The sequence below is a fragment of the Nanorana parkeri genome, unplaced genomic scaffold (assembly GCF_000935625.1).
Source record: "Nanorana parkeri isolate BGI_ZX_2015 unplaced genomic scaffold, ASM93562v1 scaffold436, whole genome shotgun sequence".
In the NCBI taxonomy this organism is placed as follows: Eukaryota; Metazoa; Chordata; class Amphibia; order Anura; family Dicroglossidae; genus Nanorana; species Nanorana parkeri.
In genome coordinates, this window is record NW_017306704.1 from 697,021 (window position 1) to 711,717 (window position 14,697).

General features: G+C 37.4%; 1 protein-coding gene across 1 annotated transcript in view; it reads left to right on the plus strand.

The window, feature by feature from the left end:
* Positions 1-14,697, plus strand: part of FREM2 (FRAS1 related extracellular matrix protein 2) — a 175,347-nt gene that overhangs the window by 124,425 nt on the left and 36,225 nt on the right. Inside the window, exon 7 of the mRNA XM_018560167.1 lies at positions 13,993-14,142. Within this exon, the coding sequence (XP_018415669.1) occupies positions 13,993-14,142 (150 nt within the window). The remainder of the gene's footprint in view (positions 1-13,992; positions 14,143-14,697) is intronic.

Sequence of the window (14,697 nt, forward strand, 5' to 3'; positions counted from 1 at the left end):
TAAATTATATGTAATTTAGGTTATTTTGAATCATCAGTAGATCATCAGTACATGTCATTTGCTAATACTGGACCCATTTTCTGGCAAGGGAGTTTGTAGCAAGGTAATAGATATCTTCTAATATATACTCTAATATATACTGTGGGGTGGGAAGGTTTTAAATATATATACATTATCAATAAAGCTTTGATTTGTTTATAATGGAGGGTCCCCTATTAATTTGTTAATAGATTTTAATAGATATCTTCCACTCCCCTTTCCTGTGGACACAAGAGGCCAATTCATATATCAAACTTGAGAAGCTTACATACCAACAGAGAGGGTGGCCACAAAAATAATTATACGATATGGTCAGCCTGGTTATCTATGCCAGAAGTGGTACCAGTAGAGATTCTATTCCGAAGAACGATGACATAATATCTAATACTTCATCCTACTAGAAAGAAGTCCACGTACATATAAGTATCACAAATCTTTGAGTGTGTCTGCACCTTTTCAAGCACTACATTTTATTTCTCTGTATGCCAAGAGAGGTATTAGTACTTTTGTTCGCACAAATTGCACAACATGTGAGAGTTGGTCAATGACTAAGGACTATTGGAATATTCTTGATTTTAGCTATATACTGTCCAATTATCTGCATCAGACATATGGAGTCCCATTGTGTTAGCCTTTGTATAGGTCCAACTGTCCAATTTATGTACAGTGAGGTTTATTGGGTAATGTAAATGATGGTAGCACTGATGTTATGTGGTTTGTGTTATTTTTTCTTCTTAAATGCTCTAATGCCTACCTTCCAAGGGGCGTTTACTTTTGAAAGTTTATTTTTATCTTAGTGACATTCAAGGAAACAACAATTATAAGACCTTAAAAGGTCTTTCTCCTGCTTTTCCTCTATGTTCAGTAATAGATTGGAATTAAAGGCAAACAGCATTACACAGTTTAAATACATATATGTTCACTGTTTTACCTGCAAAAAGATATGTCATGTTGGCCAACCATTATTGTGGCAACACACTTCTCTGTCAAGAATGATCAATCAGCATGGTACCTCTTGGTTTAGCATTACTGCTTTCTGATGCAGCTCCCTTGTCACTGGCCGCAATGATACTGATATATTATCCAATGAACAGGCTGGCGGCAGAGAGGTGACATAGAAAGCTGCATTGCTGAACCAGGAAATAAGCGTGTCACCTGCAGAGGTACATAAATCGCAAGACTAGAGGTCAGAATTACAAATCCTTTGGCAAATAAAACAGTAAACCTATCCAACTTCCAGCTGTTTACTTAGATGTTTTCTGGGTGCTCCACTTCTGCAGAGGGCATAGTATCTGAACTGTAAGTATGCCTTGGTCCAATTCACATCATAATACGCTATATGGTCAAAAGTTTGTGGACATCTGACACTCACACCTCCACTATATAGCCAACGGTTTGTGAACACTCCTCCAAATATTTGGGTTTTGGGACTTCATTTACAAAGCTGATGTTGTTCGCATAGCATTAGCGCCTTTAGTAAATGAATCCCTTTGTGTTTTTTATTTAAGGATACTGATAATGCTGTAGCATACAGAAACATTTTAGACACCTGTGTGCTTCCAATCTTTTGGCAACAATTTGAGGAGGAAACTTTTTTTTCACCATGACTGTGACCCTCTACACAAAGCTAGGCATGATGAGTTTGGCATGGTGGAACTTAAATGGCCATATCTCAACCCTATTGAACACATTTAGGTTCATCTGGAATGCCAATTGCGAATCAGGTGTTCCCCTCCAACATCAATACCTGACCTCACAAATGCACTTTCGGCTGAATGAGCATATATTGATACAGACAAACTCCAAAATCTTGTGGAAAGCCTTGCCATAAAAGTGAAAGGCTGTTATAGCTGCAGAAAATGGGAATTCCACATAAATGCCCATGGTTTTGGAGTGGGATGTCAAACAAACTCAAAGCTTGTGAGCACCTAGGTGATTAATAAATAGAAGTTAGATTTTGATCTCCTCTGGCAAAGACTTCTGTGAATGGTACACATTTTCTTGCAAATATGTCAATGCTATATCAATTAAGCTAATAAACAACAAACCATCTATTACTTTTTTAGCAATGTCATATTCATATGTATGACTTGAATACATCAGCACAGTGCTAACAACATAGACCTCTTACATCAGTCCCTGCCCCCAAAGGCTCTTCCTGTTCAAGTCCCCTACCTCTTACACACATGGTCCTCAGCTTGGTAAAAGGCTAGGTAACCTACTATTATTTTACTTGGTTGTTGGAGGAAACCCTAGCATCAGGGAGGGGGACACATACACAAAGAGAACACACAATCTCCGTATAGAGGCTATTGATGTGAATTGAACCCAGGAACCTGGCATAGAAAGAGTGAATGTTTTCTGTAAAGTATGTGTAAAAGAATAGAATTAATTACACATACAATAGACATAAAATTGTTGGCAAGTCACTGTAGAGTAGAATGTCCTCACTGACCGCCGTTTTGTGATGTGTCGAGGTTAGAATTAGACATTCAATTGCATCTACCTGGCAACACTTCCAGCAAGATTAATTTCCATTCTGATTGTACAAGTTATGCCAACAATGAAAAGAAGATGAAAGGTGCTAAGATTACTGCCCAGGACCGCAAAATCTAATTCAAACCACATCAAACAAAGTCATGCTGGCAATAATACAAACAGCTTCTACTCTCTAACTATAGCCTGACTTCTGTAATGACCTTTATTCAGTATTTTATATACAGTGCAGCCACAGGTTCCTATCAAGAGGAGGGCACATTACACAAATGAACCTTTAATGTTATAATAGCTTGTCAGGTAGATTTACAATATATACACTTATTTTAAAGGCGTTTTGTGTGTAGTCCTGTCTACAGCCTGCAGTATGATATGGAACACTGTATGTATTTAATCATACAGATTCATAAACTCACAATCGTAGAAAACATCCATGATTTAAATGCAAGCTGTGTTGGTATTTTGTTTTATGTTAACAAGGTCATAAACTCTACTTGTATAACATCTTTATTTTAAAAGAAAACATTTAAAGCCCAACTGCACCTTTCTAACAAAATGAAAAAAATAGCCCAAAGGATTAAAACCAGAAAATCCAGCTTCCTGGCAATACCTCCTCTCCACTGTGAGCCTGAACTCACAGTACTCCTGAGCAGGATGGTGATTACTCATCATTGCATGAGCACTACCCTGTCCAGGAGTAAGGAACGCCCACAGTTGATGCAAAGGGAGAAGAGAAAGGACCAGAAATGTCATGTGACCAGCCAGGAGAATGCTAGACTTCAGGCATGTACACTGTTTTTTTTTTTTTTTTAAAAAGTGTGGGTGGGTTCTCCTAAAGCTTGGAGTTGGGCTTTAACACAAGTTGCCTCCATGCTTGCACAGCATACGAGACTTTGACTTTTTGACTGTCTGATTGAAATTAAAGTGCCTTTAAACTCAGGGATTAAATCTTAAAAGCGCATTCAAGTACCCTAATTATTAACAGAAAAAACCTCAATACAAATTAGTAAACTAAACGTGAGATTGTAGTCCATCACAGGAGTGAGCTTGGAGCGGTAACTACTTTGCAAAACACACAGGGACCAAGGAGAACAAAAGTAGCCACCCTCCAGAAGGAAGGATAGTGTCACCACCAATTCAGAGATGATTTGCAGATTTACAGCCGAGTGATACACAAATAACATACATTTTTGTTAATAGTTAAGGTACTTGAATGCATTTTTAAGATTTACCTCCTTAGTTTAGTGTCACTTTAACACTAAAGGGGTGTCACTTTTAAGGGGGAGAGATTGGGCCCATCGTCAATTTCATTCAGATGTGTTCTAAGCAGCAGGTCAAATTGTAGCCCATTCACAACATAGAAGTAAAATATTTTTGCAAAGGTGGTAATTACTGGCTTGAGTGCAGTTGCTGGTGGTATACAGTATATTACACATTCATGTACAATATATTATTTACTTGCTGAAAATAAGTTACAATTTTGCACTTTTTACATCTGTAGTCCTGAAAATTATAAAGGAGAAATGTATATAGAAAGAAACACTGTAAATTCTCTTCCTGGTAAAAAAAAGAAAAAAGAAGTCTGTTGTGTTGGTTGTACTCCCCTCAGTTGCTGTTGTTCCTACTAAATAAGAACAGTGCATGGATCCACACACGAATTGCTGTGTTTTTCTACTCTTTTTCGGATCACGCATCATGCCAAGCAGGGCAAGCTTTGCAGTGTGTTTATTTCTCAGGAATGTGGAAACTTAATGTGCCAACATAGCTTGACAGGAGTAGCAACGTTATGCATGCTTAGTTTGCTAAAATCTCAAGTTTCTTAATTGGGCGAAAAGGACTCAGTCTGACATCTTTCTAAGCTTATCCCCAGTGTGACTACTGAATCACAGATCTCTGGTGATATATACCATATGCCTACCATGCAGATCTGATGTACATATGCCAGTAGGTTTTAGAATGATTACTGCAGTTTCCCATATACCAGTTTATTTGCTTTTTAGCATAAAATGTATGTTATTAAATAATGCCTATTTATTAAGTATTTATATATCTTATTACAGCAGGACACAATTGTGGGGAAAAAACTTCCACTAAAAAATCCAATCCTAAACTATGCAATACACTCACAACTTGATCCTAGAGCATCCGATTCTAATGTGAGTCTGGAGTTTTGGCAAAGCTTCACCTGTGTTAGGATTCACCTTTGGCCGCTTGTGCTGCAGGTAGAAACTGTTTATCAGCTGGCGGGACCTGCTCCTAGGTCTCATAAACATCACCGTGTGACCCTCCTCCAAATCTCTCCACCTTCCACTGATGCTGGGTAATCTTTGTATGTCTTAGCAGTCAAATCCTAAAAGCTGTATCAAGCACTCAAGCCCCTTAAAAAAAAGAATGTTATTAAAGTGTATGTTAACTCAAAAATTATTAAATTGTAGGGTAAGGTCTTTTAAGCCAGTAAATTACAGGCTTTTGTGGTTTCTGATTGGATCCTGCCAGTTCTTACAGGCAGAATGGTATGAACTTTTTCATGGTGACAACGCTTACTGCACAGGCACTAGTGCAGAGTGTGGTCACCCATATCAGTGTTCCTGCAGTTGTAGTTGTAGACGCACAGAGTATCAGCCCGTATTGCCATTGGCATCGCTACATGCCCTGACCAACAGCAGATACAGGAGAGCAGTCACAAAACCATATAGGTCTCAAAAATGTTTCAGATTTTTGTTTTCGTATTTACAGATTTGCCTTACTCTAGCACAACTTTTGGCTACGTGGTAACTTTAATATTATTAGCAAATAGGTATAATCCAATAATACATGGTTATCAAATGCATGGCTGCCCTCATAAAGGATAGGTTTGTTTGTTTTTTGCAAAAAGTTAGAGATTTAGCTTTTATTTATAGAATAGTGAACAGATGAGGTGCCAGCATGGCTGGGCACAAAGCATACAACTGTAGACAATCTGGCATTACCACCACTAGGTAGATCTAGGACCTCTCTACATTGTGGGAGTGCCTGTGGATGTTTCCAAAGACACGACAGTACGATTGACTGAAAATCAATAACATTTCCCCATGGATGCTTTTGTCTTGCTTTGAACAATGAAATGGCCATTATTGTTATATTATTATGCTGGTTCCATGGTTATGCCACAGTGACAGGGAAAGAGAATGTATGTTATTTCTTGTGGCTGATATGGATAGATGTGAGTGCAATCTATCACCTTCAATGTGAGTACCGTATTTGCTGCCGTATAAGGCCACTGGGCGTATAAGATGACCCCCTGCTTTTTCTGTTAAAACATGGGTTTGGGGCTATAGTCGTATAAGACGAGTATAGCCCAAAATAATGTTTAAATACACCCAATAACCTACATGGCGGTATTCCCGAGTGTGGCTCGGGGTTAATTTTCAGTACCATAAGCGGTACCCCCGAGCAACACTCGGGATTACAGTCTCTTACCTTGTCCACGATCCCCGCTGTGTCCTCCGTCTTCCGGGTTCTGTCCCTTGCGAGCGTCCGCGTCGCAGGGGGGTGGAAACGGCGACAATTTTAAAACTTAAAAAAAAATAGAACAAAAAATCATCAGACCGCCAGGGAGGCTAATCTGTCAGCCCACTGGATGTGCGGTAATACTTTATGTACGGTAGCTTCGGCTACATACAGTATACCGCGCTGAGCCAATTACGTCAGGCTTTGTGTTCCTTAATACAGGCTTTGTATTCATTAATACAGGCTTTGTATTCATTAATACAAAGCCTGCCGTGATTGGCTCAGCGCGGTATACTGTATGTAGCCGAAACTAACGTAAATACAGTATTACTGCACATCCATACCCAGCGTATAAGACGACCCCCGATTATCGGGGGATGTTTTTAAGTCTAAAAACTCATCTTATACGCCGGCAAATACGGTATATATATATATAAAACCTCTGCAATAGAATTTCGCAATATTGGACCTCTGTGTAATGTTGTACTTACATTTCTTGTTTCTCTTTGGGGATATGTTAACGTCCTGCAACTGCAGTGCTGGAGAACAAGATTCTTAAAAACCTTTCGTAGGGCATGATCTGGGAATGTTATCATCCCATATTCTATCGCAAAATGTTCCTCTTCATTTGATTTTGGAATATATTAAAAAAACACAATTTAAAAAAAATATTATGCATGTACAGGTAAAAGAAAGGAGAGTTGAAAGTGTTGAGCAGTGGTAACCTACATACTTTCTCATTAAAGATTACATAGAACTTTCACTGCAACAGGGTGGCATTAATTGAAAAAAAAACTTTATAAATTAGAGAATATTAGCCATATGATACATTTTACTAAATTTGTATTTCCTCTGTAGAAATATGAGAGAAGTTGAGTGGAGAGATTGTGCTTTTATTCCTCAATAGGCAGAGATTTTGTAATCTATATTTTCCATAAGACAATAGGACATTATCAATTCTGAACCTCAATAACTGGCACGATAGTCCTGCAGATGTCATTACAAGTTACAGGAAGAATCCCTGAGCTTCCGTTGCCTTATCCCTTTAAGGAGTCATGACCTCTAAATAAGTAAAGGTTTGTTGTATGATTATATGCTGTACAGAACAGGGGATGCAACTTCAGAGGTAATCAGTACAGGATATTAGTGAACAAAGAAGAGATTTAGGTTCCTTACCGTGGTGTGCACCAAATGCTGGTGTTCTCAACTTACTAATTGCTTCTTCTCTTAAGCCTGCCTTTTTTTCCCCCGTTGTCTGAGAAATCTACTTTACATACTATATAAAGCTTTACTTCTACATTTATAAATGAAGGCTATTAATATTTGAACTTCATTCTGCCAGACAGTCCACAGATTAAAGATGAAGTGCTTGTGAAGCCACATTCACTGTAGACTGCTCTCTTTGTGACCCATGCCACTCTATCCTAATCACGACTCCTAAATTTCCCCTGGAGATCAGCTAAAGACGCTTTCAGGAAATTAACTCTACAACAACAGCATGGCAAGAGTCACAGCATGAGAACTCTTATACAGGGTGTTCAAAATACTCCTAGTAGGGATCATAATGTCATAGAATAGTCAACTGAAAGCAGCAACGAGCATCTATCTATGTACCCTACATATGCCCAAATGTTTTGTTTAGCTTTGGATACAGTTGGGAAGGATAAGAACCCCTGCAAAGTTTTTATTACTGTCTGTATCTCCGCTAGGTGGATTCACCCTATCCATTTGACTGGTGATCATTGTCACCTAGACAAAAACAGATGGAAAATTCCATATTTTACAGTTGCCACTAGAACAAGAAGAAGATATATTTTCCCATGGGGACATCTGTTGCAGTGAAAATGTTAAAGAGGGGAAATTCCCTTAAATTTCTAGAGATTTATTTTCACTTCCTGCTTCTTTTATGGAACAGAAGTTAAGGAAATATCTCCAGAACGGGACACAAACAGAAAAAAATCGGAATGGCCATGTGAAAGGGGCCTTAAAGATAAAACTGGAACTTACCCTGTGAAAGCTTTGCTCCTGTCTGTCTATGAATATGAATGTGCACATGGTATCAGAACAGCTGGACAAATTCATGTTTGCATTTGTTGCAAATATTTCTTGTCACATGAAAGCATATGTTATCTTTTGCACTCCTAATGTCATGTATCTAGTTTCAGTTTAATGTGGAAGTCAAGCAATGGGACACTCAGTGCTCACTGAAATCCAGGACACTGGAAAATGTTATGCCGACATCTGATTCATATTGGGGTGTGGGTGTTGTCACAGCGCTAAAGGTCTAAATAAATGAAAAATAAATATAGATATATACATGTCAAATATATAAGGATTTAAAATGAGAAACCACCCGGTGGAAAAGGTCTTCAAAGAGACCTAATGATATGAACAAAATATGACAGACAGATATGTCCGTTGAAACCTAAATATGTGCTGATGTGTAACCATGAGCCTCCTATAAACTATATTCCCCAGTGGGGTCCCAGGGTGAATAAATACAGTGTAACAGGGTTTGCAAACCACAAAGTTAAAAAAACACAGAATAAAACGTGTAAAATTAACTAATAAATATAAGACCAATCACAAAAAATGTCTTATAGGTGCATCATATCGTGCAAATAACAAATGAAATGAAAAACTGAAAAAATCAGTGGAACAAAAGCATCAATCGAAAATGTAATGATATTGAATGACACACGTTTTTCCAAAAAATCGTGATGTGAGCTAACGAAAAAAGAACAAAAAAATATATATATATAGATAAAAATAAAAGAAGAGATATATATATAAAAAAAATTTGAAATAAAAAGAAAACGAAAAATATAAAATATAAAAAAATATATAATACTCACATCACGATTTTTTGGAAAGACGTGTGTCATTCAATATCATTACATTTTCGATTGATGCTTTTGTTCCACTGATTTTTTCAGTTTTTCATTTCATTTGTTATTTGCACGATATGATGCACCTATAAGACATTTTTTGTGATTGGTCTTATATTTATTAGTTAATTTTACACGTTTTATTCTGTGTTTTTTTAACTTTGTGGTTTGCAAACCCTGTTACACTGTATTTATTCACCCTGGGACCCCACTGGGGAATATAGTTTATAGGAGGTTCATGGTTACACATCAGCACATGTTTAGGTTTCAACGGACATATCTGTCTGTCATATTTTGTTCATATCATTAGGTCTCTTTGAAGACCTTTTCCACCGGGTGGTTTCTCATTTTAAATCCTTATATATTTAACATTTATATATCTATATTTATTTTTCATTTATTTAGACCTTTAGCGCTGTGACAACACCCACACCTCATCTTTTTCCACTTCTCATAGCAGCTTTAGGCTTACTACTGATAGTCCATTTTCCATAAGCGCAGATCTTTGTTGCAATTATATATCTGATTCATATTAATTCATTAAAAAAATGTAAAGTATCTTACATATGAACATACACTGGGCTATGTATTTAAGGTATTATGTATGCAAGTGAGGTGGAGGTTTAGAGGCATTTCACATTAAGTAGCATTGCATTGCTGTAATATTTTCTATAAGCATGGTCATTGAAGGGGCCAAGAGTTCAGATCCACCCAGGTGCCATTGTTTGCATGGAGTTTGTATGTTCTTCCTGTTTAAATGCTTTTCTGTAAAGTGCTCTGGTTAGCATTAGTTGAAAAAACATTGGGGTTGATTTACTAAACGCAGATAGGCTGTTCAATTTGTAAGGGACCTTCCACTTTGCAGGGGAAGTTTCCCTTACCTAAATGAATGTGGTGAAAATTCAGTTTGTAAAGAATACCAAATCACATGGAAGAAAAAAATAATAATGTGCTTGCACATATTTTTGCATATTAATTATTCTTGTCCTTTGCCTGCATACTTTTACTAAAGGGCATGCACATGGCCGATTAGGGCCATACACTACCCAGATCAGTGTATTTCTGGGGTAGGTACGGCCAGGTGCTTTCAATCACCTGCAAACAGGAAGCCTGTATGAATCAATAACACTCTAAAACTGTCAGTGGCTGTTCACATTTAATCATTCATGGTGTTATTACCTGCCCTAAGGGACAGATTACGCCCCTGGACGTGAACATGCAGACAGTGTCAGCCTGTCATTGATTTGTACTGGGTTCCTGTTGATGGCTGATAGGAAGCACTTGGCGGTATCCGCTCCAGAAATACATTATCTTGGGTGGTGTACAGCCCTAATCTGGTGTACGCATGAGCCCAGAAGGTTTGCCTCTTTCTCATTTCTTAGAAGGTCGTGAGGTATGGGTGATGGGGACACGTGTATAAAGTTATATCTGTATCCCATACGTACCTTGACAAGGACCTTGGTGGTTTATCATGAATGCTGCAGGTCTAAAGAAATTGAAAATTACTTCTGAAATTGTTTTAACATGTTGAGGCTTGTTTGAGGCCTGGTTCACAAATGGGCGGCCCGGGACCGCGCGTTCATGCAAACTCAGATGTGAGCCGGGCCTAGTGATTGGGCTTTCATATAAATGCACAATTACTCCTTGGCAGTTTGTAGATTAACCATACTCTGAATGTTACATGATTACAGCTGATAGCAAATTGTTCCTGTTTTCAGTTGCACTTTTTGCCTTCTACCCTCAAGCCCTGGAAGGAAGGTTAGGAATCAGTACACATGGTTATTGATCATGTCCAAATCTTGCTGCCTTCACCTGTAACATCTGCAAAATGCACCCCTTCAGAACAAATAACATCACAAAGCTTCTAATCCTGTAAAATATGATTAATTATCATCATTATCAGCTTTGTGGTGACCACAAGGAATCCTACTGTGTTACAATAATAATCGTATCCTTTGCCTTCGGGTGTATCCTTCCCTCTAAAAATAAACTTTTATTTTCAAGATGGTCAGATGTCTTCCTGCAAAGAACAGGCTGTTAGGCATCTGTCCTTCTTCAAATGACTTGCACAGTGTTGGTACCAACATAAATCCTTTTCCCAATTCAACCAAGAGATAAATGCAGAAAACATTCTGAATATTTGTAAGGTTTTTGCTTTTATACATCAAAAGGAACACATTTTATCAGAATGAATCTCCCTTATTTCTGTTTGATTATTCTGTAGTCTTTATTTTTGGTGTCAGACCTGGTAAGAACAGGTATAGGTGGAGTGCTATCACTTAGGATGGGTAAATTATACTGTAAACAACAGCAGAGCCTGCGTTTTCCCAGAATGAATAGGAACACTGTTGGAATGCTTTGAGTAACTGGCGGGTAGTATGATGTAAGGTGTAATAAAAGGCATTGAGGGGGAGAGATTGTTAGGTTATGTGGGTAATAAGGATTTATTCTGAAGGATGCGCAGGGGTATACTTATATTAGTTAATTCAATGTAACCCGATTTCTCTTCAGAACAGACAAGGAAGGTATATTCAAATAATAATCTTCAGCTTTACTGTTCATCCTGCTCTATTTCACTATCACATTGTAGACAAGGTTGTGACATAATTAACTTCCTTAGGCGGCTAGTCATGTGAACAACGTCACATGGTATCTGTTCAAGGATTGAATATTCAGGCAGACCCCTCAGACAGAGACCACAGGACCAATGCTTTGGCAGAACAAAAACTTACAACCAAATACTTTTTGCTTCAGAGTTCAAAAAAAGTGTAAAGGTCCCATAGAATCTATAGGTTATCATTTTTGGTCACAAAATTACCTGACATAAAGAAACCATGCACAGTACAGCCTTGTCTTATTTCTGCATAATCAGCTGATAATATCCATGGTGCTCAATCATTTCTGGATTCATAAATTATGTTACATAATTACTCTGAAAAGGTATAATATGTTAGTTTGACTCCCTATCCCTAAAGAGGACTATTAGATATGGACCTCTTTCAGAATCCCACTGTATGTCCCAGCTGCTCTGTGGATTAAATCTTTTATTGTGTCTTATTAATTCGAATATAGCCTTACAATATACAGAAGATTGGCTTTGAACAGAAAAACGTTTAAGCCACCCCACATTCTGGGGAACTCTCTCGATCCACCTAAAAGCAGCCTCATGGGTCGCATTTCTGTATTGCCTCGCCTTTGCCAGCTGCTTTTTTAGCCTGACATCTAAATTGAGTGAATCATTTCAGGAATTTAGAAGACTGAACTGACTCATCATTTTCTGTAAGTGCATTGAGATAATCCTCTCATATTTATATATACATACTCTCTAGAGTTGGCACAATCCAATCGACACAGTTGGATTCTGATAAAACTGGAATGAAGGAGATACACTGCAGTTTTATGAAATGTTGAATCTTTCCTTTTTAACATTTATATCTTCTAAACATTTATATGGTTTTGTGCCAAGATTCATAGATAAATATTTCCTTGCATGCATGGCGCTATCTGCTTTTACTCCTATGGACTGGAGGCTGCTGAAGTGGTTCCAGATCTTGCAGATTGGTTTGGCATGCCTTGTTTGTCAAGTACTCTATGCAGTGTATTGCCTTACAGATTGTCATTTAGAAAGACACAAAATTGTATGCGGTATAATGCGCATTTTTCCATGGAATAGTTGAAATCTGGTACTCAGGGTCACAATAACACTGTTGTTTGACTCTTCTGCTTCTGTACATTTGGGCATATATAGGCAGGCTAGGTCACAGATACCTAATCTGCAATAGACTTGGTGACCTACAATGATAAACATATGAGTTGGGTTCAGATATTTGGCATCTTCTGCAATTGTTTGCATTGTGTTGGGGAAATAAATTAAATAATGCAAGAGACCAAATACACACACAAATGTAGCCTTTATACAGTTGTGTGTTCAGTCCTTACAGTTAGGTACCTTAGCAGGTATTTTAGGATTTTCTTTGTTATACAGTAAAACACATTCTACAGCAAAGTATGTGGATCATTCATATCCTGCCCCTAGGTAGCCTAAAATCAAAAGCAGAACTCCAGCTATTAAACAAACTCTGCTCACCCTCCTGCTCTGAATACCAAAAGAGCTATGGGTCAACTGAAGAGGCATGGTGGCAGTAGTTGCTAGCCTTTTGTTTTACTCTGTTTAAAACCTTGAAGAATGAATCACTTCAAAGAGTCATTAATTTGGGTTTGTAACTTGCATCTTGCGCTACAACGCTGTGTATATCATTTTTTTCATCTAAGGGTCTATGGAGAACCTTTAAAACTGGGGGGAAAGGAGCTGAGGATGCCACCTGCTGGCTACAAAATGCAAAATATTGATTTCAATAAATGTTTATTTACCAAACACACATATATATATATATATATTGTGGAAAATAATTATTTGATCCCATGCAGATTTTGTAAGTTTGCCCACTTACAAAGAAATTAGAGGTTTATAATTTTTAATATAGGTGTATTTTAAATGATAGAGACAGAATATTAACCAAAAATGCAGAAAAAACACATGATACAAATGTTATAAATTAGTTGCAGTTCAGTGAGTAAAATAAGTATTTGATCCCCCTACCAACCAACAATAATTCTGGCTCCCACAGACTGGCTATGTTGTACACAGATTAGTCCTTTCAATTTAGGAAGTTGCTCCTAACGACAACTCGTTATGTATATAATTATTTTCCTCCCTGTACTTGCAGTGTGTTTTTTGTATGAATTACACAAAGCTATCATTGAATCATGTTTGTTTTTTTTGTACAGCAATGCAACCATTTTTGTAAATTAAAAACACTGATTGCAATTAGTTTGCTTATTTTGCATTTTTGTTGCCTTGAACAATGCACCCAATGCTTGTGATGTGAACAAACCATTATATGCTTTTAAATAGTGGAGGATTCACAGATGTGCAAGGATCCCTAGTAAGATAAATCAATCTACTGCCACCTACAGTTGTATATTATTTAGAATTTAGTAATGCTAAAATGAATACAGTGACTATAAAATTAGAAATATTATTGAGTGTTTATTTGATCAAATTCTGCTTTCTTTTTAGAACCTGCTTTCTACTTTGGTGATGTGGAACTGTATGTGGATGAGAGTGCGGGATACATTGAAGTGCGAGTATGGAGGACGGGTACTGATCTGTCAAAAACCGCCACAGTGACAGTGCGTTCACAGAAGACAGAACCAGTGTCAGCAGTTGGTGAGCATTGTTGAGTTAAATTTGTTATCTTTTTCTTTTGTCTATCTATCTATTCGTCCATCTGTCCTTCCAATTTATGCAACTTGGCTACCTATTTTTGGAAGGTTTTTGATCACATAAAAACGTATAGAAATATAAGTAAAAATAACTGTAACTCCCCATCTCTCCACATTTTTTACAGATTTGGATTTGTTATGCAGGGAATTATAATTCTACTATGTAAATACTATTCATTGCAAATTACTGTTGATCTTGTTCCTTGTCATGTATGGGCCAATGGAACATCTATTGAATATAGGGGGAAATGTTCACATTTCTGTCTTTCCTTAGTATTCTGCAGTCGCTGTAATGATCCTGTAGCTTAAAATGAAATCTTCACACCATCAAACTCATAATTATTCAGTGGGCAGAGAACAAATGCAGCAATTCATAGCGGCCAGGCAGAATTCAAATTTTGATTCAATCAGATTTTATTAGAGGTTTTCAATACAAATCAAGACAAACAATCATACAGATAACATAGCATCTATAGGTATAACAACAAATAAAGAAGGG